Genomic DNA, 26,132 nt, shown 5'->3' with positions numbered 1-26,132 from the left:
GTAGAAGGTGGTGAGCCTCTCTGAACCTCCCCCGGCCATAGAGGATTTCCAGGCTGAGTGTCTGTCATGTCTCCCTTGACTCCCTGTGGCCTATTCACAACTCAGCCCCCAGAGGGATCCTGTTAAGAAGCTCTGTCTGATCTTCTTTCACCTCCACTCAAAACCCTCCAGGAGCTTCCAGCTCAGAGGACAAGCTAAGGTCCCTTCATGGCCAGCGAGGCCCTCTACAGGGCCACCTCCCACTGCAAACCGCTCTCTTTCCATCCCAGAGTGAGAAACTCTGACAGTCCCTGACAGTTTCTGTTTTTATTGGTCAAGAATTCTTTACAAAATCCACACACACTCATCCACACACATACCAGATGCCTCCCCTGGCTTGGCCACCCCCTGCCCTGCTCTCTCCTGGGATCAGACCTTCCTGGCCTCACTCAGGGATGCCATCCTGCAGCCCGTCCAGGCTACCAGTGGAGGAGCAGAGAGAAGGAACCTCCTTTTCTCCTTCCCGGCTTAGAAACAGAAGCCTGTGCCTGACCTGTGGGGGGAGCAGGTGGGAGTGACAAGGAAGCATCGTCCCCTTCCCTCTTTCAAACTCCCTGAGTTGCCAGCTTAGGCCCCCAAGTGCCACAGCTGCTAAGGCCTTGGGATCCTCTTCTACTTGAAGCTTCCCCGTCCCCATTTTGCAGACTGGAGAATGGAGGTCCAAAGAGGGAGGATGATCTCCCCAGGTCACAGCATTGTTGCTATAGTAGAGCAGGGACTGGAACTCAGTTCTTCCCGGCTCCCAGGAGATCAGAAGAAACCCTGCTTGAAAGCCGGGACCCGGAGCAGGAGGGGAGTGCCCAGGGAGCGCAGCCCCAGGGCAGCTGAGTGAGCAGCGTGGTCCGGCCAGCGCTATACAGATTTGCCAAGGGTGCCCTCTGTGACTGCCCGCGTGGCTTGCTCGGGTATACAGTCCGGGTCCGTCAGGATACTGGTAGATGTACTCAGCTGGCGTAGGGAGTTCAGAACAGCTGGGAAGACAGAGAGAGAGGGAGAGACACTTTCTGGGGTCAGGGCCCTACCCTTGGATGCTGAAGACAGAGGGATCGGGGGAGGTACTAGTTAGCAAGACTGTCAGTCATCCCCTCCTAGGATCTCTGTCTGCAGATGTGCTGGTGGCCCATCTGGGGGCATGGTGGGGATGGACAAGACCCTAGGCCACAGTGAAGACAGGCTGGACCTGGGGTCTGAGTAGGGTGGAAGCCCCTGCCCGGAGGCTTGGCAGGTGGCTCACGTACTTGGCCGGAGAGCAGGCAGGGAGCAGTACTGGTCCAGCCAGGCCAGTGAGGTCTGGCGGAGGCTCTGCAGGCTTGCCGTAGACACCATCCCATTGAAGGATTCGAACAGAGGCCGGATGAGGATGCTGAACTGGACCCAGGTCAAGGAGCAGTTCTGTCATCCAGCTGGTACCCTCACCCATTTCACATGTAGCCCTGACATCTGGCCACTGTCCAGCCTTGAACCCTAAGGACTCCTACTGTAGCCGCCCTCCCATACACTAAGGCCCTCCCAGCTCTCTGGCCCTCAGGCCCTTCCCCCAGCTCCTCCAGGACCTTCCTTCTGGGCTGGACTGTCCCCCATCCCTGGGCTTCCTGCCCTGGCTCAGTCAAGGGCTTGACCAGGTAAGGGAGTGAGAGATTCTATGTCTTCCCACAGGCCCACCCCAGTCATGTTACTCCAAGTTTAGGTTCTCCCAAACTGCCCCTGGGACTTTGAGGGCAGGGCTGTGGTCCCCTCACCCAGGGGGCTCCCCCTCAGTTTCCCTCTGCTCGCAGCCCATCACTGGGTAATGCTGCTGGCCAAGATGCCAGGGGCCTTGAAGGAGGGGGTAGAATCGGAGCCCTTTCCTCTGGGATCAGCTCTGAGACCCTGCCCGGCCCGGGGAGCAGAGCCTGTGTCGGGCCCAGCCTGGTCCGGCTGCAGCGCTCACCCCGCCACTGGCCAAGTGAGGATACTACCCAGAACTTCCAGTTATGCAGCGTGCGGGTCCGGACATAGTCATCGAACATGTCTCGCATTTGGTCGAACCGCTGGTGTGTGATGGGCACTCCCGTAGCAGGCAGCTGCTGCTGGCACAGGCTGGGGGCACGGGGCAGGTCAGGGCAGGGAGTCAGGCAGCAGGCCCCCTGGCCCAGCGCCTGCAGGGCCCCCCCACCCACTTGATGGCGGCATTGAGCGCCTCGATCTGGTCCCGGAGCTGCTGGGCCTCCTCCTGCTTGGCGGCTCGCTCCTGCTGCAGCATGGCGATGTACTCGGCTGTCTTCTGCAGCGTGGTGGCTTTGCTCATCTACGGCAGCACCGTAGGGCTGGGCTCAGGGACTGGGGGTCCCCCACCCCGGGACCCACTGAGGCACTGGGATGGGAGGAGGCAACCGGGTGTGTGGAGGGCCCTGGGGTGTTCCACGATGGGGCCCTGGGGCTCGGGGGTGCCAGCCTGGGCTGGAGACGCACCTTGAGGTTGGGTTGAGTGCTGAGCGTGCTCACCAACCCGTGCAGAGTGTCAAACCCCAGCTTGATGTTGAAGCGCCGCTTCTGCTCCGCAGAGATGTGTGTGATGCGCCGGTTTTCGGTCTGAGGGGGCAGAAAGCGGGGTGAGCCTAGGAGGGGGCGTGGGAGGGCCTGTGGGGAGCAAACAGACCTTAGGGTGAGAAATGGTGCCACCTTGTTGTCCGGATGGCCCCGGCTTAGGATGCGTTGAGGGGAAGAGGTGCACATGCTCAGAGTCCCCGGGCCCGGCAGGGAGTTGAGCTCCCCAGACAGCCGCCGCTCACCACCTGTGTCAGAGACAGACAGACCCACAGACAGACCAACACAGGGGAGAGGGTCCCATTTCCCTGGCCCTCTCATCCTGGCCCCAGATGTAGTCCCCCCTTCTTCCTTCCCCTCCCTCCCTCCCGCAGAGCTCCCCGATCCCTGCAACCCCTCTTTACCGCTGGGTGCTGGGGGCGAGAGCCGCTCCGCTTTGGGGACAATCAGGGGCCTGGGAGGGGCCAATGTGGCTGGACCCGGAGGTGGTCGGGGCGGTGTAGGGGCCGGGGTCGGGGGAAAGAAGGTGCAGGGGAACTCGGGGGCTATCTCCTGCTGGGGTGGAGAAGGGCAGAGAGTCGGGGTGAAGCCCCGGGGTTCACCGCCACCTCCCAGTGCCCGCCATCTTACCGGGGACCCTGGGGACCGGAGGAGGGCGCTGGACACAAGCGCAGGTTCCAGGGCTTGCTCAGGCTTGGCTGTGCACAGACAGAACTGTGAGGGCTGCTGGGGCCCCCATCCCATCATCTCCCAAGACCCCGTCCCTCCCCTCCTCACTGCCCACACCGCTTTTGGGTTCAGGGCCCAGGTCCCTCATTCCCTGCCACCTGCCCTCCGGCTGAGCCTACCCCTTAGCCTCCACCCTCTAATCCCACAGGCTCCCCGCTCCGCATCTGGTCTCCACATCCCCTTCCCAGCTCACCTGCTGTGAGCAGCTGTGCGAGGCAAGGATTGTTGCCCCCGGCAGTGGCAGGGGCCAAGGTGGGGGGGCTGGGCCTCCGCCCCCTGGGGGACTGGGTAGGGGGCTTGCCTCTGGGCCGCGTGCCTTGGGGCACGGTGAAGTGAGGCCCCAACGGGGGCTCCGAATACCCCGAGGGTAGAAGGTCTAAGGGGAAGGGGGCGGGGGCAGGGCCTGGACCCAGCTGGGGGGTGGGTGCGAAGGCCGTGGGAGCAGATGGCGGGGACACTCCCGGGGCAGGAGGGACAGGAGGGAAAGAGAATCTGGGAGAGAAGACAGGCTCTTCCTGCAGCATAGCAGGCAGTGGAGCCATGGGAGGGAAAGGGGGTGGGGCACAGGGCTCCAGGCCAAGCCCCTTGGCAGGGCTGGGGTATTGGAGGAGGGGTGGGCGTGCGGGAGTGGGTGGGAGCTTGGGCTTGGGGTCTTCAGGCAGGAGGAAATCAGAGCTCAGGAAGGCACTGGAGTCCAGAGGGCCAGGGCAGCTGCTCCGAGCCTGGTTGGGGGACAGAGGGCAGGGGAGAGAGCTAGCCTTTCTGAGGCCTCCCAGGCAGACTCTTGCCCTGCCTGAGCTCTGGACTGGGCACTGGGAGAGTTGGGAGAAATGGTCCCTGGCCTCAGACACACACCCCAGGAAAATTATAATGTAATGAGGGGAAAGAGTGGAACCCATTTATGCACAAATTAGGCATGAGAAAGAGCATCAATCTTCCTGCCTGCCCATTCGTTCACCAAATAACTTACCAACCCATCCATCCATCCATCCATCCATCCTCCATCCATTCACCGACCTATCTATTCTCTCATCTATGAGCTAGCTCATCTACCTATATTTCTACCAGCCTACCAGGTATTAACCCATTCACCAATCCATCCAACCACCTATACTTCCTTCACTCACCCACCAACCCACCCGTAGTCCATCCATCTATCCACCATCTGTACCAGCCGCACATCCATCCACCAGCCCATTTATTGATCCACCAAACTACTTACTCATTTACAGATTCATCCACCAGCCCATCCATCCAACCAACCACTCACCTACCTATATATATATATACCAAGCTGTAAGCATCTACCCCCATCTACAACCCAGTGATCTATTCTCCAACACACCCATCCATCCACACACTCATCCGTTCACTCACTTGCTCACTCATTGGGCAACCATTTACCCAGTGCCGTTAATGTGCTTGAACTGTGCTAAGTATGAGAAGATGCAGCGGTGAGTAAAGCATAGCCCTTCCAGCAAGGAGCTCACAGTCTAGTCAAGGAGAGAGACCTCTCAAACAATGAACTATGCTAGTGCCTGAGAAGTCTGATAACGGAGGGAAAAGGCAACTATCCTAGCATCATGGGGGCAACATCTGAAGTGGGCCTGGGAGTTCCTGAACCAAAATGATGGAGTCGCTGCTTCCTAAATGCACACGCTCAGCTTTGGCCTCCATGCTTCCGTTCCTGCTTCTCCTCCCCTCTACTGGTCTCTTCTTCTGCCCAAACCCAAGTCATTCATTAAGGCCCAGAACTCTCCCCTCTTCCAGGAAGTCTTCCACAAGCAGCCCAGCTCCACGCTCCTCTGTCCTCAGGCTCCCCCCCAACCATCTTGTCAGTTCTGCTTCACGAGGGTCTTTCCTCCCCAGCTGAACGGTGCCCTCCTGCAGGCCACAGATGGGGTCTTTCTCCCCCTCCAGTCTCTCTCGATGGACTGAGCATACTCAGGAAGTACCCTGAATACCTCCGGGGTGTGGGCAGGTGAGCTGGGCAGGGTGAGCTCACCTGCAGGCGGTTATGTCCCGAGAGGTGGGTCATGCCCGAGCAGGCAGAGGGCACCTCCGAGCCCAGGATCCCACTGCTGAGGCCAGGGTCAGCCATGGGGCCGAAGCTGGGGGGCTCCAGGAAGCTTGAGGGTGTAGGTGTCTGTGGGGGACGGTAGTTGGTGAAGAAATCTGTAATTCAGACACACAGGGTGGCAGCTGTCAGGGCTAAGGCCGCGGCTGGAAGCAGCGGGCTGGCCCTGTCCCCAGGCTGGGCTGGCAGTGGGGTGGGGGCCGGCGAGGGGGGGGGGCCTTCCACAGGAGATTGTGAAACTGGGAGAGTTTCTGTCTCACTCAGGGGAAGCCACAGCAGAGGCTCTGGTGGGATGGGCCTGAGTGGGAGACAGCAGGGGGATGTGTGGGGGTGTCAGTGGGACACCCCAGGAAGTAGCCTTCCCACCGAGCCCCAAAACTGGCTCCAGAGGCCCCCCTTCCCCACCCCTGCCCTGGGAATCCCAGGCCTTGTCTGCTTCTGTTACCAGCTCTGCTGGGGACGTGGTGGGGCGGGGTGGTACTGGTACTGGAGAGTACTGGAGACTTCCCCGGGAGGGAAAGGGTGGGGTCCAAGGGGAGGAGGTCTAGGATGGGGAAAAGGGCATCATGGCGTCAGGAGTTCACAGAGTGAGTTAGGGGTGAGAGGGGTCAGAAGGTCAGTAGGTCTGGGACAAGTCGGGTTTGCTGGAAGGTCAATGGGTAGGGCTACAGGGACAGAGCTCAGGAGTGTGGGTGAAGGGACTAAGGGGGGTCAGAGCAGGGGTCAGAGGATGGGCTCAGAGCAGGGGCAGGAGTGGAAGGCCTGGAAGAGCTGGCGGGGAGCGGGGCAGCCAGATTGTTTGAGGTGCGGGTTGTGTAAGCCCCAGGCTATTCTGGTTTTGGGAAGCAGCTGCCTGCGGCCTAACCACATCCCGGGCCTGGGTGCGCCCGCCCGCCCGCTCCCTTCCGGGCACCTTTCTCTGACCCTGAGCAGTCTCCTGTCTGCACCAGCTCCCAAGGCCTCCTGGTCTGGTCAGACGCGACCCCACTGGCCTTGGATGGACCCCAGCCCCTTGGCCAAGACAGGTGGTCAGGCCTTTCTCCCGGGGGCCCCCTCGAAGGAAACTCAGGAGTGGGATAAGCCAGCACCAAACCTTGAGGCTGACCGGGTCTTATTTGTACATCTCATGTGACTGGGGGCCCGTGTGCTGCTGGATGGCCGGCTCTGCGTGTGTCAGTCTCATGTAACACCTGTCTGTCTGCCTCCCTGTGTGTCGGTCCCGCTGTCTGGAGCTCTGTCTGAGTCCGTGTGCACCTGCCCTGGTGTGAGGTGCTCAGTGTGTACATGTCTGCCCTGTGCCCACCTCTGTGTGTGTCTGTGTGTCTTTCTCGGCCACAAGGGCCGAAGGGATCTTCTTGCTGTCCTCCTGCCTCTCTTCCACAGAAGAACTGGGTGGCAGCGGGTGAGCGGCCGCCGATCCTCCACCCCCGGCCCCCAGGGACCACGGGCCTCATCACGGAGCCCCGGGATGCTCAGGGCCACAGAGCAGCTGCTGCTCACCGTGCCGCCCACTCCCCAGAACCCGGTGGGGCTCACAGAGCAGCAAGCCCAGCCCAGCCTGAGTCACCACGTCCCCTCACCACGGCGTGTCCCCACCCCACGCCCGCAGAAGGCACTTCCGAGTCCCAGCCACCCGCGGAGCCCTCCCACCCTGTCGCCCCCACTGACCTGCCATCCCCTGACTGAGCCCCTCCCCCGCCCGGTGCTTCCCCGAGGGGCCCTCAGCCAGCCTCTCCCTGCTCCCTGAGCCCCTCCGCCAAGCCCCCTCCCTCCACAGAGTTATGGCCCCCTCACTAGGTTTCCTCTCAAGTGAGGAGCTCTTGGGGACCAAGCGGCAGCCCTGACGGCCCTGGCGCTCCCTGCCCTCCCAGTTCACGGGGCGCTCAAGGGGGCCACACTAGCCGCCTCCCCTGTGCGACCCACACCCCCTACCGTAGGTTGCCCTCGCTGGCCCCCCACTCTGGCAGCCACCCTGCACTGAGAGAAGTCGCTTCCCAGCCCCGGTCGATCAGGTTTTGCCAGAGCCCGGGTTTGGGGGGCAGCGGCTGGGCTCCTACCTGCGGCAGGGGTCTGTGTGCCCAGACGGGGCTGCTGCCCTCCCAGGCTGGTCTGCTCCCAGGGCACTGCCATCAACACTGCTGTCCCCGCAGCCCCCAGCCCCCACCCAGGCAGGCATGGGGGTGGTTCCTCATTCCCTCGTCCCCGCCCCATAGGCTTCCACCTCTTAACTGACAGGCCCAGGACCCTGCCAGTCAGGAAGGAGTGGAGGGGTCACCCAATGCAAGCCTTGATCCCAGGAACCCCCTTTCTGCACCCAGGGCCTCAGCTGAGACAGGCTGAGCCTCCATGGCTGACCCCCAGCATGGCTCCGGAGCCCCCTAAGTGTGTGGCTCTCAGCAGCAGTCTAAGTGAAGGAAGCGATGCGAGAAACAGGCTGCTACAGAGACAAGAAGAGACGTCGGTCCACATGTGCTATATAGACATGATATCTCCGGAGGGACACGAGAAAGCAGCGACTGGTGGCCCTGGGGTTCAGGAGAGGGAGCCAGGGCCAAGGGCTACTTTAAAGAATGCTTTGTAAGATATGATTCCTGGGGTTTTCTTAAAAATAACATAGGACGGGAGAATTGGGTGAGGTCTAGACGAGATAAGAATGGCCAGGAGTTGATAAATGTTGACGTTGGTGAGGATTCCATGAGGGTCAGTGAACTCCTCTCTCCCTACCTGTGTGTATGCTTGAAATGTTCTTTAATAGTTTTTTTAATGAATTATATAAATACTGATAAATAGACCCAAACAAAGGAGAGCCATCAAAGACCCTCTCTCCCCTGAGAGAGTCCCAGCATCTACTGCTCTCCTGGGAACTCCCCAGAGCCTGCAGCTTCAACGCTCCTGGTCCCCTGTCCCCTGCTAGGTACGCTGTCTGGCTTGCTCTCACCTGAGGCCATGGCACCTGCATCCCAAGGCCAGACAAAGGGAGACCAGGAAGATCCCTCAGAAATCACCCAGATCATCCGCCCTCCCAGAGGGGCCTGGGACTGGCCTGAGGTCTCAAGCGTACTGGGGCTTTCCTCCCACTGACCCTGACCATCCACTCACCCAGGAGGAGGGGCCTGCCCCACCTGAGATCTCCATGAAGTCATCCAGGCTGGGCTGCAGAGGCGTCAGGTCTGGCTGGATCATGTCAGCGTTGCCAACATAGGCTGGAGGGGGCAGTGGTGATGTCAGCACCATCGGGCAGGGCGGAGTGGGGGCACTCATGCCTGGCCATCCTCCCTTGGCTGCCTGGATCCCCTCAGGCCTCCCTTTCCTGGCGCAGCCCCTCACCGTCCTCGGGGGGCAGCTGCAGGGGTGTAGGGCCAGGCTGAGTCATGGTGAAGAGTGTGTCGGAGATGTCGGACAGAAAGCAGTCGAGATCCAGAAGCTGCCGCCCGCCGGTCTCCTCCTCTGGGCCCGCCAGCAGGACGGGCACCACGCTGGTGAAGAGCTGCTCGCACCATCGCTCCGGCGGCTGCCACCCCCCTTCCACCTGAGGAGACAGAGCTGTCAGCAGCCCCAGGTGGGCTCCACTGCCCTACTCCTTCCCACCGCCCCCTGCCTGGGGGATGAAGTGGTCAGCCATCCAGGGGGCCTCTCTGCATACAGCCCCTCCTCTCCTCTCTCCGGTGGACCCAGTTTGCTGCCTGAAAGGCTAGGGTCACCCCACTGGCCTCCAACAACTCCTCCCAGGAGAGAGGCTGGGGTGGCCTGCTGAAGAGATGAGGGTCCCTGCCTGCCCCTACACTTTTCCCTACCTGGGTCCCCAGTTCTTAGAGCCCCATGCTTCCCCACCACTTGCTTAGTGAACCAGAAGGCTTGGGGTCTTCCCACCACTGCGCTCCAATGCTGCCTTTCCCAAGAGGAGAAAAGCTCAATTAATCAACCAGAGGACACACCCACTCCACTCACGTCCCACCCTCACCCCACCACCACTGCCTCGCCCACCCAGAGGGAAGCATCCATTCTCTGGGTCCAGGGAGCACCCACCTGCTTTGGGGCCAGGAGATCCCCTTCCCTGCTGGACTTACGGAGCTGCAGGAACACACAAAGGTGGACACTGGATCCCTTTCCGCTCCTCCATCGCTCCCCGCCAAGGCCTCCCTACTCACTAGCTCCCCCAGATCAACCGGATCCCTCACTTCCCCTCGGAAGCTCTTTGGCCCTGGGAGGTAAGGAGGTTGCGAGGAGGCCCTGTGGCCACTGGGTGGCGCTGTCGGCCTGGGTCTTAATGGAGGACAGGGTCGGGGTTGGGGTTGGGGGGGAAGCCCTCCGGGGCTCTTGCAAGAGAGGCCGTGGCCAGAAGTCGCAGGGGAAAGGGCCCCCCACTGACCCGCTTCTTGTAGTAGATGCGCCACTTATGGTACTCGCGCATCACCACCTCGATGCGCCGCTTCCAATAATTCCCCTCCAAGACGACGGCCTGAGGAGGGCCGGATAGGGGACTCAGTGCGAGGGGCGGCACTGACCCCACCCCTCACCCAGTCTCCCTCTGGGCCAGCCCCTCCCGCTCAGCATGAGGAGTGATGGGCAGGAGGGGCCTGGCTTGGTGGGGCGGCAGGTGGTTGGTCCCGTGGTCTCAGCTACCTCCGGTTTCCGGTGCTCATCAGCCTCAGGCCCCTGCAGGGGGGTCACGAAGCCACACACGGGGCTCTTCCTCCGCTCCACATCTGAGAGAAGAGCGCCAGGTCAGGGGTGTCCAGCTCCCTCATCTCCCACTCCAAGGGGACTGGGACTCAAGTGCCACACTATGAAATCCTGCTTGGCCTTCCATGCTCTGATTAAGTGCCACCTCCTCCAGGAAGACTTGCTGCCTGCTCTAGCTCTCCCAGATCTCCCTTTTCTATGAGACCCTGTAAAACAAACCTCCCACACCCCATCTGCCCCCTTGGGAGCCTAGTAGGTGTGCAGGCAATGCTTGCTGAATGGCATTTTTGGGCCACACGAAGTTAATTGCCCCAAGAAGGTCCCGGTCAGGCTGGCGGGCTAGAGGTCCAGAGCCCTGGTCCCCTGCTTCAGGATACCCAATTCCATCTGAGAGCCACCGCTGGCCCACTTCAGGCCACCTCCCTGAGCCCTTTCTTTGCCTCCTCCACTCCCATCCCTGTCTTCAACCTTATCTCTCTCCAGGCTCTTTTTTGGCCTATAAACAAATTCTAGGCTCTCCTTTACCTCTCAAACCTTCCTCTTCCTTTGCTTCCCAACAAGCTAAATTTCTTCCCATCACCCCTTTGCTTTCCTCCCAGACTCTGGCAGACCTGTCACTCACCACATCCACCTCTGCCCTCCCAGTTGCATTGTCGCCTCCGGTACCTCAGCATCTGCCCGCACACCCACCCCGCTGGCCCAGCTCCTGAACTCAAGGCTCTGGCCCTCCCCAGTCCTGTCCTCCGAGACCTTGGCTGCAGGGCACCCTCCTCCTCCCTAAGCCCCGGGAATCTTCCCTCTGTTCTCCTACCTCCCTGACCACTTTTCACTGGCCCTTCTGCCAGGCCCACTCCCCCTAGCCTCTCTCACCCTGCTCCTTTCCAGTTTCAGACCCATCTTCCAGCTGCCTGGGGAACCTCCATTAGGAAGTCTCAAAACATCACTCTCAGACGTTTGGGAACTTCCCTCCCAAGCCCACGCCTCCTCTGGACTGCCAACACTGCATCCCAGTCTCCCAGCTCCCCACCATCTCCCAGTGTCCCCATCTAATCCTTGGACTAACCCTCTCAATCCCAAGGGTGTGTGGCATTTCTTCCACCGTCCCCTCCCCTCCCTATTCTCACTGTTCCCCCTGGTCTGGTGTCATTTCTCGCCTAGACCTCCCTGACTCCAGCCTCACACTCTCCAGCCCATCTTCCTGCTGCGGCCAAGTCAATTCTTCCTAAAGGGCAGTACAGGCCTAAACCCCTCCGTGGCTCCCTGAACCTCCAGGATAAAGCCCACACCCCTTAGCCTGGCTTCCAAGCCCTCCGGGACTGGCCCCACTGCTTCTCCTGCCTTTCCATTGCCTTCATATGACCCACCTTGAAGCCAGACCCGAACCACCCCCCAACAACAGCCCTCTGGTTTTATTCTACGTGGAATCCCCTTCCCTTCCCTCTGCCTCATCACGTCTGCCCTCCCATCAGGATAGCCTAGGGCTGCTCCTGTTCTAGGAAGCTTTCCCTTGTCTGAAACCCCATGGTCCCATGTGCCTCACTTTCCACCCTGCCTTGGCCATTTCTCTACATGCTGGCCTCTCCGTTGGGAGTGAAGGCAGAAGCTGTTGCTTTTAGCCCCAAATCCTTACATCTGGCACAGAGCTTGGCACACAGCAGTCCAGGCTGCGTGGACTCCTGGGGGTTAGAGCAAGGAGGATCTCAGAGTATCTGTTCCTGGCTGCCTAGTTGAGGATATGAGCACCAGGAAAGACTGGGCTTGCCCAGGGCCCCCAGAGAGTCAGTGCTGAGCAGCCCTGGTCAGGCTCTGCCCTCCCCCACTTGGCAACCCTGTGCTCTGGAAAGAAGGGCAGGGATCATGTGGCTTCCTAGAGCTGGGACATGCTTTATTTAACAATGATAAGTTCATCCATTCATGCAGCCTCCTAGGCCCTTGCACCTATGCTGGGATAGGTGCTGGGACAGGGGATCCATGAATGAATCGGGGAGGAATCTCCCAGCTTAGTGGGAGAGACAGGAAAGCACAACATCTCATGAGCTAAAGCAAGGTGGAGAGTCAGCTCATGAGAGGTGCTCTGGGATATCAGAGGAAATCAGGATGACTTGGGGGTGTGGAAAGGAAGGGCTCTTGGAGGCCAGGAGCCTGCCGAATGGGTGGGGGTGTGAGGGGGAGGAGCCAGGCAGCCCTCCAGCAACCCCACTCCTCCCCCTTTCCTGAAGCCCCGCTTCAAACCTTCCGTGTTCAGGGAGGAGGAGTCCTGACATCGGTTAGAGGCCTGCTGTTGCTATTATCGCAATCATAGTAGTAAATCCCAGCAGCTCACCTTCAGGGAGCCCTTGTGTGTTTCAGGCCCTGTGCTGAGATACGGACCATCTATCTCGCTGAAAACTCACAGCAAACCTCAGCAATAGGATCTATTATGATTCCCACTTGACAGATGAGCAAGCACCAACTGGGGGAGGCTAGAGACTTTCCCAAGGTCACACAGCTAGGGTGTGCTGGAACTTGACTCAACCCCCCTCTGACTTAGAACTTGGGGTCCTTCCATCAACTTGTGCCACAAGCTGGGTGAGGACCCCTGGGTGGCATCAGATATTTCTTCTGCAGAGAGAAGGGTCTGCACCCCATCCAGCTTTGAGGGGAAAGGGTACAGGGTGAAAGCTCAGGGTGGGGTGGGAGGGTGAGGGAGTTAGAGACACCTTCTCCCCCCGGCCTATCAGCTTCCTGGCTTGGGCAGGGCCCGTCCTTAACATTCTCAGGCGAGGGCTGGAAGCCAGCCAGCTGGGAGCAGTGAAAGGAGCGCTGGGCTGAGTTGCAGAGCCCTGAACTCACAGCCAGTCATAGCTCTGCTCCTTTTATGCTCAGTGACCCTGAGTAAGTCACTCGCCTTCTGGGTCTCACTTGCTCATCCATAAAATGGGGGTGATAAAACCTATCTCCTAGGGTTGCTAGGAAGCCTTAAATAAGATGATTTCGGAAAGTGCCGGGCACAAAGATGAATAGAAACCAAAAACAAACAAACAAAAAAAAACCCACTTGTTTTCTCTGCTTGAATGGAATCCAGTGGGGCCACTACAGAGAATACCGTGTGTGGTCCCTCCTACGCTGTGTGTTCCCAGCTCAGCGCAGCCTTTGATCCTACAGGAGGACCTTACGGAGCTGGACAAGGTCCAGCACAGGTCTCTCAGCCTCTGCTACCCTGCCATGGGGCATAGGTGGGTCTTGTATCCCCAAATGAATGACCGTGACCTCCTCAAGGGTACATCGGATTCAACCATCATTTATTAAGCACCAACTTTGTGCCAGCCCTGTTCATACCCATTATCCCCATGCCAGCCATCAAAGTTAGGACTCTTGACCTCATTTTATAGATGAAAAAATGGGTTCAGAGAGGTTAGACAACTTGCCTGCAGTCACACAGCCAGCAAGGGGCAGAGACAGGGTGGGAAACCAGCTCTGGGTGACTCCAAGACCAGAGTCCCTTCCACATGGCCTCTCTGGGCCCCCTCCCCCCAAATCTCCATGGTGGGGAACCTAAGGACGTCAGTGGAAGGCTGGTAGAGACCCACCAGGATCTGAGTTTCCCCTTTGCAAAGGGGTGCGATTGGCCCGGATAGTACTGAACGCCTCTTTCTACCCTGGCATTTGAGGCACCTGACTACACTAATGGGATGCAGAATGGGCCTTGAACTGTTCCCCAAATCTCAGCTCACTTTAGGACTTCCAAAGGGTGACCCCTGCTGTGTCCAACTTCACAGTGGAGAGCGCCCTTTGGGACACATCCCCCAAGACCCTCTGGGTTTAGAAGCTGTTGAGGGGTCCTGATGCTGGGGACCTGGCCTCCCCGAAAGCTCTCTGTGGCTGCTGGCCCTGGGGGCCCTGGGGGTTTCCGGGACAGCCCCTTTGTCAGCCCTCCTGCTGGGGCCTGTGGTGCCCACTCACACTGGATATACCAGGCCCTCCAGATGGCGTTGTTGAGGCGGATCTTGTCCCGGCACAGCAGCTTGAGGCCTTTGAAATTCTTCCACTTGGGAGAAACCAGCTTGCCACTGTCAGAGGGAGAGGGCTGGGTCAGGGGGGGCATGGAGAAAGGGGATGGTTGGAGGGGGCTGGCTCCACTTTCTTCCCATGCACGAGGCACTCATCTATGGTGGGCAACTTGATGGACACCCCTCCCAAATCCTGCCCCTCACTCTAATCTGCCTGAAATGTCTACCCTGAGAGGCAGACCTTTAAAATACTCTCCCAGGTCCCCACTTGGGGCCTCTGTGTTCTTTGGTGAGACCTGCTGAAATCTGTTTATCAGCTCAGGTGTCAGAAAGACAACGCCCATTGGCCTCACAGGCATCTATCTCATAGGCTGGCTAAGGAGGGTTTTCGCCTGTTTCTTACTTAAGGAAACTGAGGGTCAAGAAACGAAGGGGACATGCCCAAGGTCACATGACATGATGGAGACTCACTCAGGACCTGTGGCTTTTTCTCCACCAGTCTCACTGGCCCCCTTAGGCCTAGGGGATGGGTAAGGTTTGTCTGAGTAGAGACAGAGCCTCTTCACCAGAGGCAGCCTCCAAGCAGCCAGCCACTGCCTTTTCACTGCCCTTCTGGTGTCTGCCCAGCCCAGAATCCCAGGATGGCAATCTGGACTGACCTGGAAGGTGCACCCCTTCCCAGGGGTGTGTGCAACACAATAGCCTCCAGGGTCCACCCAAAGGAAGGCAGCTAGGATGGTAGAGTGATGGGCAGGGGGCACCTTGACCCTAACCCTGACCCTGACTCTAACCCTAGTAGTCAATCAAATCCATGAGACGGAAGGGCTCTACCAGGTGAGGGGCTTGACTCTCAGGGTCCTGATGGGCACAGGCCAAGTCTGCCACCCCCGGGGAGCTGGCCTAGGAGGCCAAGATGTTCAGGGTCTTCGACCCCTGCTGGCCCCTCCCTCGCTCCTCATGATTCACAAGCTGGGTTATGCATGAGTCCCCTCTGGCCCAGCTTCTCCAACCCTTGCTCACATGGAAGGCTGAGGCCCCAAGGCTTAGTCTTTCAGAACGCCAGGCCTGCTCTCTCCAGGGCCCTCTCCCAGTTCCTGGGGGTGAGGGGCAGGTGGGTGGCAGTCTGGCTCCTGCAGCCCCTTGAGTGCATGGATCACTGGGTCCCCTCTACTCTCTGGTCTCCAAGCTCCTGTGTTTGCTCTGGGGTTGGGGGGGGACTGCTACCCCCAGGCACAACAGGCCTCATTACCCAAATAGAGTACATGGCCCAAGCACCCAGGCCCACTGGCTGGCCCCTTTCCCTCCTAAGTCAGATAAACACCATCTGTCTAGAAGGGAGACATGGAGTAGGGGCACTCTGATACCTCCTGGGCCAGCTTCTTCTGTGGCACCTGGGGGGAATCCTGAGTTTGTTGCCCCAGCCTGTATCCCAGCAACCTCCCAGCCCACTCTGATCACCCGGCGCCCTACCCCCAGCCTGCCTGCCCTCCCTCCTCCATTTCCCTGCTGAGGAGGCTACAGCGTTTGTGGCCAGGCAGGGCTGGGGGAGGTGAGACAGTGACATCCACGCCCAGGAGGAAAGGATTTGGTCTGTGCTGGGCCTGTTGGCTGGGAGGCGAGGAGAGGGGCCCAGCCTGGAGCCAAAAGCCTGTGACCAGGGTTCAAGGGATTCTTACGAGCAATAGAAATTCTGGGAATCTTGGGGATGGGATGGAGAAAACTCAGAACACCCCGCCCTCCCCTGCCCCCACACACATATCTACCTTGTGGAAATTTCCCTGGAAATTTCCTTAGAGTCCTGCTTGCTCCACCTCACTCCTGAGGCCATTCTTTCCATAGCTAGCCAGCTCTGACCATGAACAAGTGTTTTCTTGGAACTTCCAGAACCTGCCTCCCTGGGGGTTCCACCCGCAGAACCATGGAACACGGGCCTCCTCCCAGTGCAGCAGTCCTCTCTCTGCCCATACAGCCCTGCTGAGGGTGAAAGCTGGTCAGACGTCTACAGGCTGTTCTCCGGGTCAAGCTGGCCAGTTCTTCCTGGCACCTCTGGACTCCTTGCCTTGCTGTCCCTGCCCATCTCCTTACTCTCTTGGGATACCCCAGCTTCCACAATCCTCTCCCCTCCAAGGAACCCCTACAATTAGGGGTCTTTAAGGGCTAAAACACTGTCCCAGTCTGAGCCTCAGTTTTTTCCTCTATGGGGGAACTCAAAGACTCCTCTGACACTGAGCCACTACCATCCCTGGCACTTAGGACCCCACCCGGGGTGGGCCACAGAGGTTGAATATTCTGGGGGTTTAGGGAGAAAGCCCAGCCCTCTCTACCCCAGCTGCCCCTGAATGGGGTCACATCAGCTTCCAGTCAGCCTCCTAGTGTGGGCGGTTCTTGGAGTGTGCTCTGCCCCCTGCCTTGCCATTTCCCCTGAACCTCCCCTTTTGGTCACTGTGGTCTGAGATAGGGGCATGAGCCAGCCCAGGCAGAGCAGTGTGTAATGTAAAGCAGAAAGCTTAAGTTGGGAATGGATGGGAAAAGGGGGACCCTGGGGGAGTCTGGGGAGCAGGGGTGCCCAAATCTGGTGTACCGTGACCTTAGATGCCCTTTCCCAGGAGGTCCCCTGATGTCCGAGGAGGGGCGGGAGGAAGGGATGGGAATTTGAACTTTCCACACAGGTCTGGCGCTCTGGATGATCAGATTGCAACACGACCTGGGCCCGGGGCCAGAGCGTGTGGGCCAAGGTTACAAAGCGTCCAGCCAATGGAGTCGAGGCTGGGCGCCACAGTGGGGGGTGGGCAACACTCTTCCCCAATCCCCACCGCAGCTCTGGATCCCAGTCAGAGCAAGTGCAGGTCTGTAACCAGCGGTTCTCAGAAGAGGAGGAGGAGCCGCAGAGGAAGAGGAATATTTACACAGAGAAAAGATCAAGGCTGGCCGATCCCCCTTTCTCCCCTACGGTTCTCGGTTGATAATTTATCCTGGTCCCTCCGCTCCGGGGAACTTTGCTCTCCGGGGCACTGAGCCAGGACCCCGGTTCGCGCCCTCCCCTGGGACACAGGAGTGGAGCTGGGGCCGGGCGCGGCCGGCGTGCTCTGCGACGCGCCAATCAGGGGTCCCAGGCAACATTAGGCGCTCAGCCTCGCGTGGCGACCCGGGTGGGCGAGGCCACGCCGCCCGGAGACCAGCCCCGCGCGGCCTGCAACACCCACTGCCGGACCACGGCTGGGAAACTAAGAGTTGCGCCCCTCTGGGCCGGCCGGGGCACCCTCCTCCCGCCACCCTCGACCTAGCAGGTCAAGAACAGGTGTTCCGGCAATTGAGGGGTGCAGGGTGGACGAGAGACTGGGTTTCAGTCGACGTTGGCTATGAATTGGGACAACATGGGCGCGAGGTGTATCGCGAGGGTGCAAGAATAGAGCGGGCCTGGGCGGGGACCGCTGCGTTGGGAGCGGAAGGCTGCAGGTTGTCCGGTGGAGTGGCCCCCGGAGTGGAGGGTGGGAATGTTAGGATGGCCAAGGGTCCTGGGAGCGCAAGGGATGCCCTGGGGGCATTCTTTGGGGGCAGAGGGGTCGGGACGGGAGAGAGAGGCCCGCGGTGGGCCTACGGAGGTCGAGGTGGAGGGCAGGAGATCCCAGCCTTAGGGAAGGGGGTCTCGGTGCTGAGGAATGGGAACCAGGAGGCGCGTAAGCACGTCGGGAGCCAGTGGGCTGGGCCGGGGTCAGAGGACGCTCCGGGCTGGGGAGAGGAGGGTATCCAGGATGTCGCCGGAGTCTCTGAGAGCAGCCGGGACCAAGGCTGGGGGCCGGGTGGGGTGTCCGGGGCCCCAGCGCGCGGTGCCGCCATGGAGGGCCGAGGTCGTCGGCCCCGAAGCCCCCCTCACCTGTAGGCCAGGCTCATGCACTCGAAGAGGCGGGTGAGTGTGGGGTCGATGCTGCGCGGCCCGAAGTCGGCGAGCCCCAGGGGCCCCTCCTGGTCGCGCCGCCGGGTCAGCGAGTCGCTGTGCGGCGATGACACCATGAAGTGACCGCTGTGGATGACCTGCGAGCGGAGCAGCCCGCCTGCGCTGCGCCGGGTACTTGGGTCCTCCGAGTCTGTGTCTGAGTCCGAATCCGGGCTCGGGACGACCCGCGGGCCCTGCAAGCCCGCGACCAGACCCGCCAGCGCTCCGGCCGTGGCCATAGCCGCCGCCGCCTCGCCTGGGCTAGGTGCAGCTGCCCGCGCAACCCTTGGGGCCAGGCCGGCTCATTAGCATAGCCCCGCCCTCCAACCACGATAGGTCGCTCGAGGGGCGGGGCCTCGTGGCGTGTGGGAGTGGACGGGGCTGTCTTAAATTAGCATAATCAATGCGCCAGGTGTGAGAACGCTGGCCTGGAGCTCCCGCGGTCTAGAGTTTGGAAGAGGAGGAGGTCCCTATGTCCCCTCCCGTCTTTCCTTATGCTGTAACCACTTGGAGTCCTGGTGGAACCGCCCCTACTTCACCCAAAAGGGGTCTCAAGAAGAGTCGTTCACACCTGAGCCAGAAAGCGCCTCAGTGCCAGGGATTCCTGCCCCCAGGGGTGCCCTCCCGTGAAGCCCCTCACCTAACTACTGCCCCCCTGCTCTCTTTGATCTCCCGGCTCACATTCACTCTCTCAGTGCTCCACGCAGCTGGAAGCACCCACCTCTCAGAAGTCTCGCGTGGCCTACCCACAGGACGGTCTCAATACCTCCAGTTACCATTATAATCATCACTGCACCTGCACAGAGGTCCTGGGGGTTAGATGAGCGTGAATCCTGCCTGGCCACGCAGGATCGTTACCAGTGGTGATGGGTAATCGCTGGCAAGGCAGAGCCTTGGTCACCCTCCCCGGACATCCCCTAGGCAGGCCATCTGCTCTGGGCCCCCTCCTCTCACCGACCCAGTGGTCCACCTTGTGTTCCTGTTTCTGAAGGCCCTCTTCTCACCCAGAGGACACAAACTAGGCTGTTCGGTCTGAGGCAATCACACCTGTCACCTCACTGGCGCCTTTAACAATCCTTAGAGGTAGAGTTCTTGCCCCACATCAGAGCGGGCACCAGAGTCCACAGGAGTGGAAACAGGCCCACGGATCTACAGAGGGACAGCCACAAAGCCTGGTCTAGAAGAATTCCGGCATTCCCACCCAGGGCTATCTCTGGTGCGGGGACAGGTGAGGGCTGGAGGCAAATGTTAACCTCCCTTGGTTTTGCAGAGGGTGTGGCCTAGTTAAGACACAGGAGGGAAAGGGGAGGAAGTGGTCATTTGGGGGCTGAAGGCTTGGAAAAGGTTCCCCCATACACTTTCTTCCATCCCCTGGTAGGATCACACAGCTCCCACAATCAAACAGCAGTGCCCCGAGGGCCCCTGGGACCGCTTGAGGTGCTGAAATGGTTACCCAGGCTGGTCACAGGCCAGCCCTTCCACACACCACGTCCCTTGGACAGGTTCCCTCTGTCCCTGACAAACAGTCACCTCACATTCCCAGGAGCCCCAGCTGCCCTGCTCCACTTGCCCCCTGCTGCTCTCTGCAGGTGTTCATTCTCCCTGCCCACCTCTCCCAAATTCTGGGGCTCCTCGTATGCCCACCTCAGCCTGCCTCCTCTGGAGAGAGGGCCCTCCCTAAGTGGCCCTTTTGGGATCCTTGGCACAGTGGATTTCCCTTATGTGCCTGTCTGACTTCTCCCCTGGCCTCTGGGCCCTGAGGCAGAACTGTGTCCTAGAGTATCTGAGCCCCCATGCTGGGCACCCAGGCACTTGGGGAACGCACTGTGGAGGCAGGAGTAGGAAACAGGGCCTCCTCTCCCTTGGCGCCGCCTAGCTTCAGGGGCCCTGGCTTAAGCAGACACCTGAATTGATCCTGCTCTGCCACTAATTCCATGAATGACCCTGGGCAAGTCTCTGTCTTACTGGGGATCTGTCTCTCTGTAAAATGGGGAAGTTGAATTCAGTGATTTCTTAGGGTCCTGCAACTTGAACCACCCTTGGTTCTAAGTCCCTGCTATCAGCATTCCAGCTCACCCTCCCAGGCTCCTCAGGCCTCCTGTCCCCAGGAGAAAATCTCAGGGTTGTGTTCTGTGGTTCAAAAGACTTTCCTTTGAGCTGGTTCTCAGTAGAGTGGATTATCTCCCTCACCCCTTGCCCTAACCCTCCACAGGCATCTGCACCCCATTTCTGCCCTCCTGAGGGCCTGATAATACCTTTGGAGGCTTAAGCACTGAAAAGACAATCCCTCTGCACATAATTCAAAACAAAACAACACTACAACAAATAAAAGGAAGTCCAAGATAAACAAGGGCCTATTGTATAGCACGGGGAACTATATTCAATATCTTGTAATGACCTATAATAGAAAAGAATCGGAAAAGAATATATATTATATTTATATGAAAAAAATATATATATATAAAGAATATATATAAAAAAATGGAATCACTTAGCTGTACACCTAACAAACTAACACAACACTGTAAATCAACTATACTTCAATTTAAAAAAAATGACACAAAAAATACAAAACAGTTACCCAAATGAATTTTGGAAAAAAATAAACTCACTTATCTGAATAAGAAAAGGAAGTCCACAAATTCTGATTTCTCCCATGATGACATCTTCAATCTTAAAAATACGTATATCAATTACTAAATTTTAAAAAGTGTTCTGGGACTTCCCTGGTGACGCAGTGGTTAAGAATCTGCCTGCCAATGCAGGGGACATGGGTTCAATCCCTGGTCCAGGAAGATCCCACATGCGGCAGAGCAGCTAAGCCCATGTGTCACAACTACTGAGCCTGCACTCTAGAGCCCACGAGCCACAACTACTGAGCCCACGCGCTGCAACTAGTGAAGCCTGTGCGCCGAGAGCCCGTGCTCTGCAACAAGAGAAGCCACTGCAACAAGAAGCCTGCGCACCGCAATGAAGAGTAGCTCCCGCTCGCCACAACTAGAGAAAGCCTGTGCACAGCAACGAAGATCCAATGCAGCCAATAAATAAACAAATAAATAAATAAATAAAATCCATCACTAGTCTAAATAAATAATTTAATTAAAAGTGTTCTAAATGCCTCAACTTTCCTGAGGCCTTGAATGTGTGCTTCCTTCACTTTACCCAGCCTCCCCCAACCTATCTGTATGGCCATTTAAGGGAGTACGTATTCCTCATTCCAGGCACTGTGTCCAACACTTTTGAACCATCATGTCTAATGCTACTGAAGTAAGTGTTATTAGCTTCATATTACAGTTGAAGAGACAGGCTCAGAGCGGGGAAGCAGTTACTCAAGGTCCCCAGCTGAGAAAAGGCAGAGCCAGATCTGACTTGGAAGTCCTGGTTCCTACACCTATGAGGCTGCCACTCTCCATAGACCGAGGGCATAGCCGTTTCAGAGTGTCCTTGCCCAGATGACAGTGCAGACTTGCGTGTGCTAGCCCAGGTCACCCCTTCGCTCCTTTCCCATTTGGCCTGTATCACCCAGTGTTTATAACCTCTTGCTACAGACAAGTCTTTTTCACAGCTGTGGAGATGTAGGGCGGGGTCTTGACTGGGTGTGAAGACGTGGCCGTCCCAGAGGTCCTGCCTGACACCAAACCCTCCCTGTCTCCCAGCCTTAGTTCTCAGGATTGCTCCCCCAGACTGCCATTCGACGTCAGGAAAGCTTACCCATCCTAGATGGACCCTAGATGCCACTTCCTCCTCTAGCATCTTGTTCAGATACAACTGTAATTTCATTCTGCCCTGCGTTCACTTGCACCTGCCTCTCTTCCCACTAGATGGCAAATTCCCCGAAAGCAAGAATCACATCTTACTTCTCTCAATGGACCATTTTCCTCTCAAGTGCAAATGGGTATTTGTTGAATGAATGAGTTTATATTATATCTGTCTACTAAGTGTGCTCTACCTATTCATCTGTCTATCTATCTATCTATCTATCTATCTATCCAACTATCCATCCATCCATCCACATACACACATAGATAACATTTATTAAGTGCACATTATACGCCTGTCCCAGTGCTAGGTATTTCACTTTTGCGAAAATTAAAACATATAGAAAAGCAAAGATTTGGTACTCTTAATATCCATAGAGATGGAAAGTAGATTAGCAGCTGCCAGGGGTTGAGACTAGCTGGGTGTGGGAAAATGAGGAATGATTACAAGGGGTATGGGGTTTCTTTTTGGGGTGATGAAAATGTTCTAGAATTACATAGTGGTGATGTTCGCACAACTTCGTGAAATACTAAAAGCCAGTGAAAAGGGGTAAATTTGATAATAAGTGTATTATATCTCAGTAAAAAAATTAGGCATTTAATATAGTATTTCACTTACTGATAATCCTCCCCACTGTGTGTGTATGTGTGGGTGTGTTCGTATTTTTATTGCCATTTTACGGAAGGGGAAACTGAGGAAGGGAAGTGATTCAGAGGGTTGTTGTGAGAATTAACTATAAACAGTTAATGTTTATGGAGCCTAACCTACTCAGTCTAGGGAATCTTCCTAACAGCCCCATGACTTTCAACCCATTTTGTAGACAAGGAAACAGGCTTTGCTGAAGGTCACAAGGGAAAAAGAGAATGGGAGGGACTTCCCTGGTGGTTTAGTGGTTAAGACGCCGCACTTCCACTGCAGGGGGACTCGGGTTCGATCCCTTGTCAGGGAACTAAGATCTCACATGCCACGTGGTGCGGCCATAAAACATAAATAAATAAAATTAAAAATTTAAAAAAGATAATGGGATTCAAACCCAGGCAATCTGATGGAAGCCTGCCTTACAAATACCTACTTTCTCAAATTAAAAGGACTAGCAATTGTTTGTGAGGATGTGGTGTGCACAGAACCCCATCCACTGCCACCATCGCTGTGTGACTTGGCACAATCATTTGGGAAAACTATTTGTCCGTATCTACCAGAACTGAACATCCACGTACCTTATGACCCAGCAGTTCCACAGAAACGTGCACGTATGTGCACCAAAAGACATGTACAAGAGTATTCAGAGCAGCATTATTCTTATTAGCTCAATATTGGAAACAACTCAAATGTTTATCAACAGGCGAACGGATAAATATATCACAGCACAGACACACTACGGAATCTTAACACAGCAATGAGACGAACACTCTACCACCAGATGCAACCATATGGATGAATCCCACTGACAGTCTGTTAAGCAAAAGCAGCCTGACATGGAAGTGTGGATGCTGTAAGGCTTCATTTATATAAAGCTCCAAAACGGGCTAATCTCTGGTGTTAGGCTGTGTTTTAGCCTTGGGATGACTAGAAGGGATCAAGAAGGGGCTGCTAACATTTTGTCTCTTTATCTGGGTTCAGGAAACAGGTGTGTTCACTGTAGTATTCACTGAGCTAGATACTTATGATGTTTACCCTTTCTATATGGACGTTAGACTTACAAGTTTTTTAAAAGAGAGACTCAGTTTGCACGTGCACATGCAGCCTCACGGAAGCCTGCCTTGGCTGGGGGTGCATCAGGCATCTAGGAGGTGGGGAGAGCGATGGTGCATCAGGCCCAGAGGAGGATTTGGCAGGGGGAGAGATCGTTGAGTGAGTTGAGGGAATAGAGGATGGAGAGGTAGATGAGAGTGAGAAAGAGGAGTCTTAGCTGTGTGTCTAACCGGCGGCAAGTTGGGAAGTAATTTCCCCTGTCTGGGTCTCAGTTTCTGTATCTGAAAAATGGATGAACAAATCATGAAGAGACAATTGATAAATATGACTACATCAAAGAGGAAGTTGGACTGGATGAGTTTTCATATCAGAAGCACCCAGCTGTTCTATCAAAAAATACGGGTCTCATCCTATGAGGAAAGAAAAAAGTCACTTCTCTTTGCGAAAAGTACACTTCATGCTTACAGACCTTCTGCTTCTATATTTACGTATAGTGATATTACAAGTAGTGTCATATTGTTCATACTTTTTTTTTTTTTCAGCCGTGTTGGGTCTTCGTTGCTGCGCGCAGTCTTTCTCTAGTTGCAGAGAGGGGGCTACTCTTCGTTGTGGTGCGCAGGCTTCTCACAGTGGTGGCTTCTCTTGTTGTGGAGCCCGGGCTCTAGGCGCGTGGTCTTCAGTAGTTGTGGCACGTGGGCTCAGTAGCTGTGGCGCATGGGCTTAGTTGCTCCGCGGCATGCGGGATCTTCCTGGACCAGGGCTCGAACACATGTCCCCTGCATTGGCAAGTGGATTCTTAACCACTGCGCCACCAGGGAAGTCCCAGTTCATACATTGTTTTTCATAAATTTATTTATTTTTGGCTGCATTGGGTCTTCATTGCTGCGCGCGGGCTTTCTCTAGTTGTGGCGAGTGGGGGCTACACTTAGTTGCAGTGCGCAGGCTTCTCATTGCAGTGGCTTCTCTTGCTGTGGAGCATGAGCCCTAGGCGCGCAGGCTTCAGTAGTTGTGGCTCGCGGGCTCAGTAGTTGTGGCGCACGGGCTTAGTTGCTCCGCGGCATGTGGGATCCTTCCGGACCAGGACTCAAACCCCCGTCTCCTGCATTGGCAGGTGGATTCTTAACCACTGCGCCACCAGGGAAGCCCCATACATTTTTAAATTATGAAAATACCAAGTGAAAAAATAATCCCAAATAGACTACCTCTGATCTGGATCGAGAACCACTTGTCTTTGTGCTCTGAGACTGTTAGAGTGGAGGAGGAGGGAAAGGAGGAGGAAACACATCAGAGTATATATCAAGTGAGTATCCAGCTATCTGCCCACCCATCCATTCATCTACCTGGGCATGTATCTATGCATCTTCTCATTTACCTATACGTCTATCCATCCCCTAATAGTCAGACTGTCCACCTATCCACGCATTCATCTATCCATTCCTAACCTGTCAATCCATCCATCCATCTCTTCATCCATCCATCCAGCTCCTACCAGTCAATCTATCTGCCCCTCTGTCCTTCCAGCTATACATCTACCTAAGTTTCTATCTCTTCATCCATCCCCTTACCCAAATACCCACTCACCTGCCCATCCAGCACACATATGAACTGGCTGTGGGTATCAGGCCCTCAGTTAAGGCAGGGGTAGGGGGGTGGGGGGATGCTCAGATACTTATAACCTGCATCCTGCCTCCAAGCAACTCTGCATGGGAGAGTGAGGCATGCCCACCAGCAACTCAGAGAGGGGCAGAAATAGTGCCTGGGACTATTTCGAGGCCTACCTCAAGCACATCCTCTTCTAGAGAGACTTCCCTGTCCCCCAGGCTGTGAGTCAGGGAAGGCTGTCTAGATGAAGGTGTGCTTGAGGTGGGCCTCAAAAGACAAAGTGGGAAGCAGACACACAGCGAAGGGAGAAGCTGTTATGGGCGGGGAGAGCAGGGGCAAAGGCAGGTCTGGGGAGAGCAGGGAGCCAGCAGCCCACAGAGCTGCTGTGCTCCGGGCAGCCACCTCCCGGCCCTGCCCCTCATCTGGCTCCAGTGTGCACTGAGGCATCTGCACCAAAGCATGCCCCGTGGGCCACTGCCAGCTCATGGATTCCCTTACCAGTTCGTGAGATAAGAAACAGACATAAATTGAGAGCAAGTGTTTAGAAACATTTATATTGATTTAATGGAGTAATCTGATAGTTGAATGTAATAAGAAGAAGCTGAGCTTATAATTTGTCTATTTTTAAATTTAATTTTTATAGTAATTTGTTTTCTATTCTTTTTTGCATACTTATGCATCCATGGCCGATTGAAAATAAAAGTGAGCCCTTTGCCCGTCTGTATGGACTGCAGGCACTTAGAGAAGCTCTGGTAGGTGGCACAGCCTACACCCATGTACCCTCTGCCGAAGTGACCTCCAGGTCATTACCACATTTCCCTGAGAGAGGGGCAAGGCGAGGACTATCGTCCCCATTTTATAGCACGACTGGCCCAGGTTCTCACAGAGTAGGTGGCAGGGCTGAGATTTGAACCCAGGGCTGACACTACATCAGGCAGCTTCCCATGAGCTCTTGCTCCAGGGTAGGCTGAGCTGGGGGGTGGGCCCAGGAGAGGAAGGGGAAGCATCTGGAGAAAGAACAGTCCAGAGCCTGTCCCAGGGTGTCAGTGGGTGCTCAGGGCGCTGAGGGGGAGGACAGGAAGACTTCCTGAGGAGAGCGGCC

The 26,132-nt window shown here is 56.7% G+C and overlaps 1 protein-coding gene across 10 annotated transcripts in view; it reads right to left on the bottom strand.

Moving 5' to 3' along the window:
* Positions 1 to 293: 293 nt before the first annotated feature.
* The window catches only part of MLXIPL (MLX interacting protein like), a 54,748-nt gene continuing 28,909 nt past the window's right edge, over positions 294 to 26,132 (bottom strand). For 2 of the 10 annotated variants that reach the window (XM_049699714.1, XM_049699713.1), the window contains exons 3-18: positions 17,918 to 24,672; positions 13,997 to 14,103; positions 9,995 to 10,077; positions 9,741 to 9,830; positions 9,398 to 9,442; positions 8,699 to 8,900; positions 8,494 to 8,574; positions 5,300 to 5,469; positions 3,488 to 4,016; positions 2,970 to 3,263; positions 2,701 to 2,813; positions 2,491 to 2,610; positions 2,199 to 2,326; positions 1,995 to 2,118; positions 1,278 to 1,407; positions 294 to 1,010 (exon numbers count right to left, since the gene is read on the bottom strand). In XM_049699714.1, coding sequence (XP_049555671.1) covers positions 892 to 1,010; positions 1,278 to 1,407; positions 1,995 to 2,118; positions 2,199 to 2,326; positions 2,491 to 2,610; positions 2,701 to 2,813; positions 2,970 to 3,263; positions 3,488 to 4,016; positions 5,300 to 5,469; positions 8,494 to 8,574; positions 8,699 to 8,900; positions 9,398 to 9,442; positions 9,741 to 9,830; positions 9,995 to 10,077; positions 13,997 to 14,103; positions 17,918 to 18,216 — 2,634 coding nt within the window. In that variant the 5' untranslated portion in view covers positions 18,217 to 24,672 and the 3' untranslated portion in view covers positions 294 to 891. The other 8 variants (XM_049699719.1, XM_049699720.1, XM_004268793.3 and 5 more) reach the window with 7 other exon arrangements.

The sequence above is a fragment of the Orcinus orca genome, chromosome 16 (genome assembly GCF_937001465.1).
Source record: "Orcinus orca chromosome 16, mOrcOrc1.1, whole genome shotgun sequence".
NCBI lineage: Eukaryota > Metazoa > Chordata > Mammalia > Artiodactyla > Delphinidae > Orcinus > Orcinus orca.
Note: the sequence above shows the minus strand (reverse complement) of the source record. Positions and strands in the feature narration are given on the sequence as shown.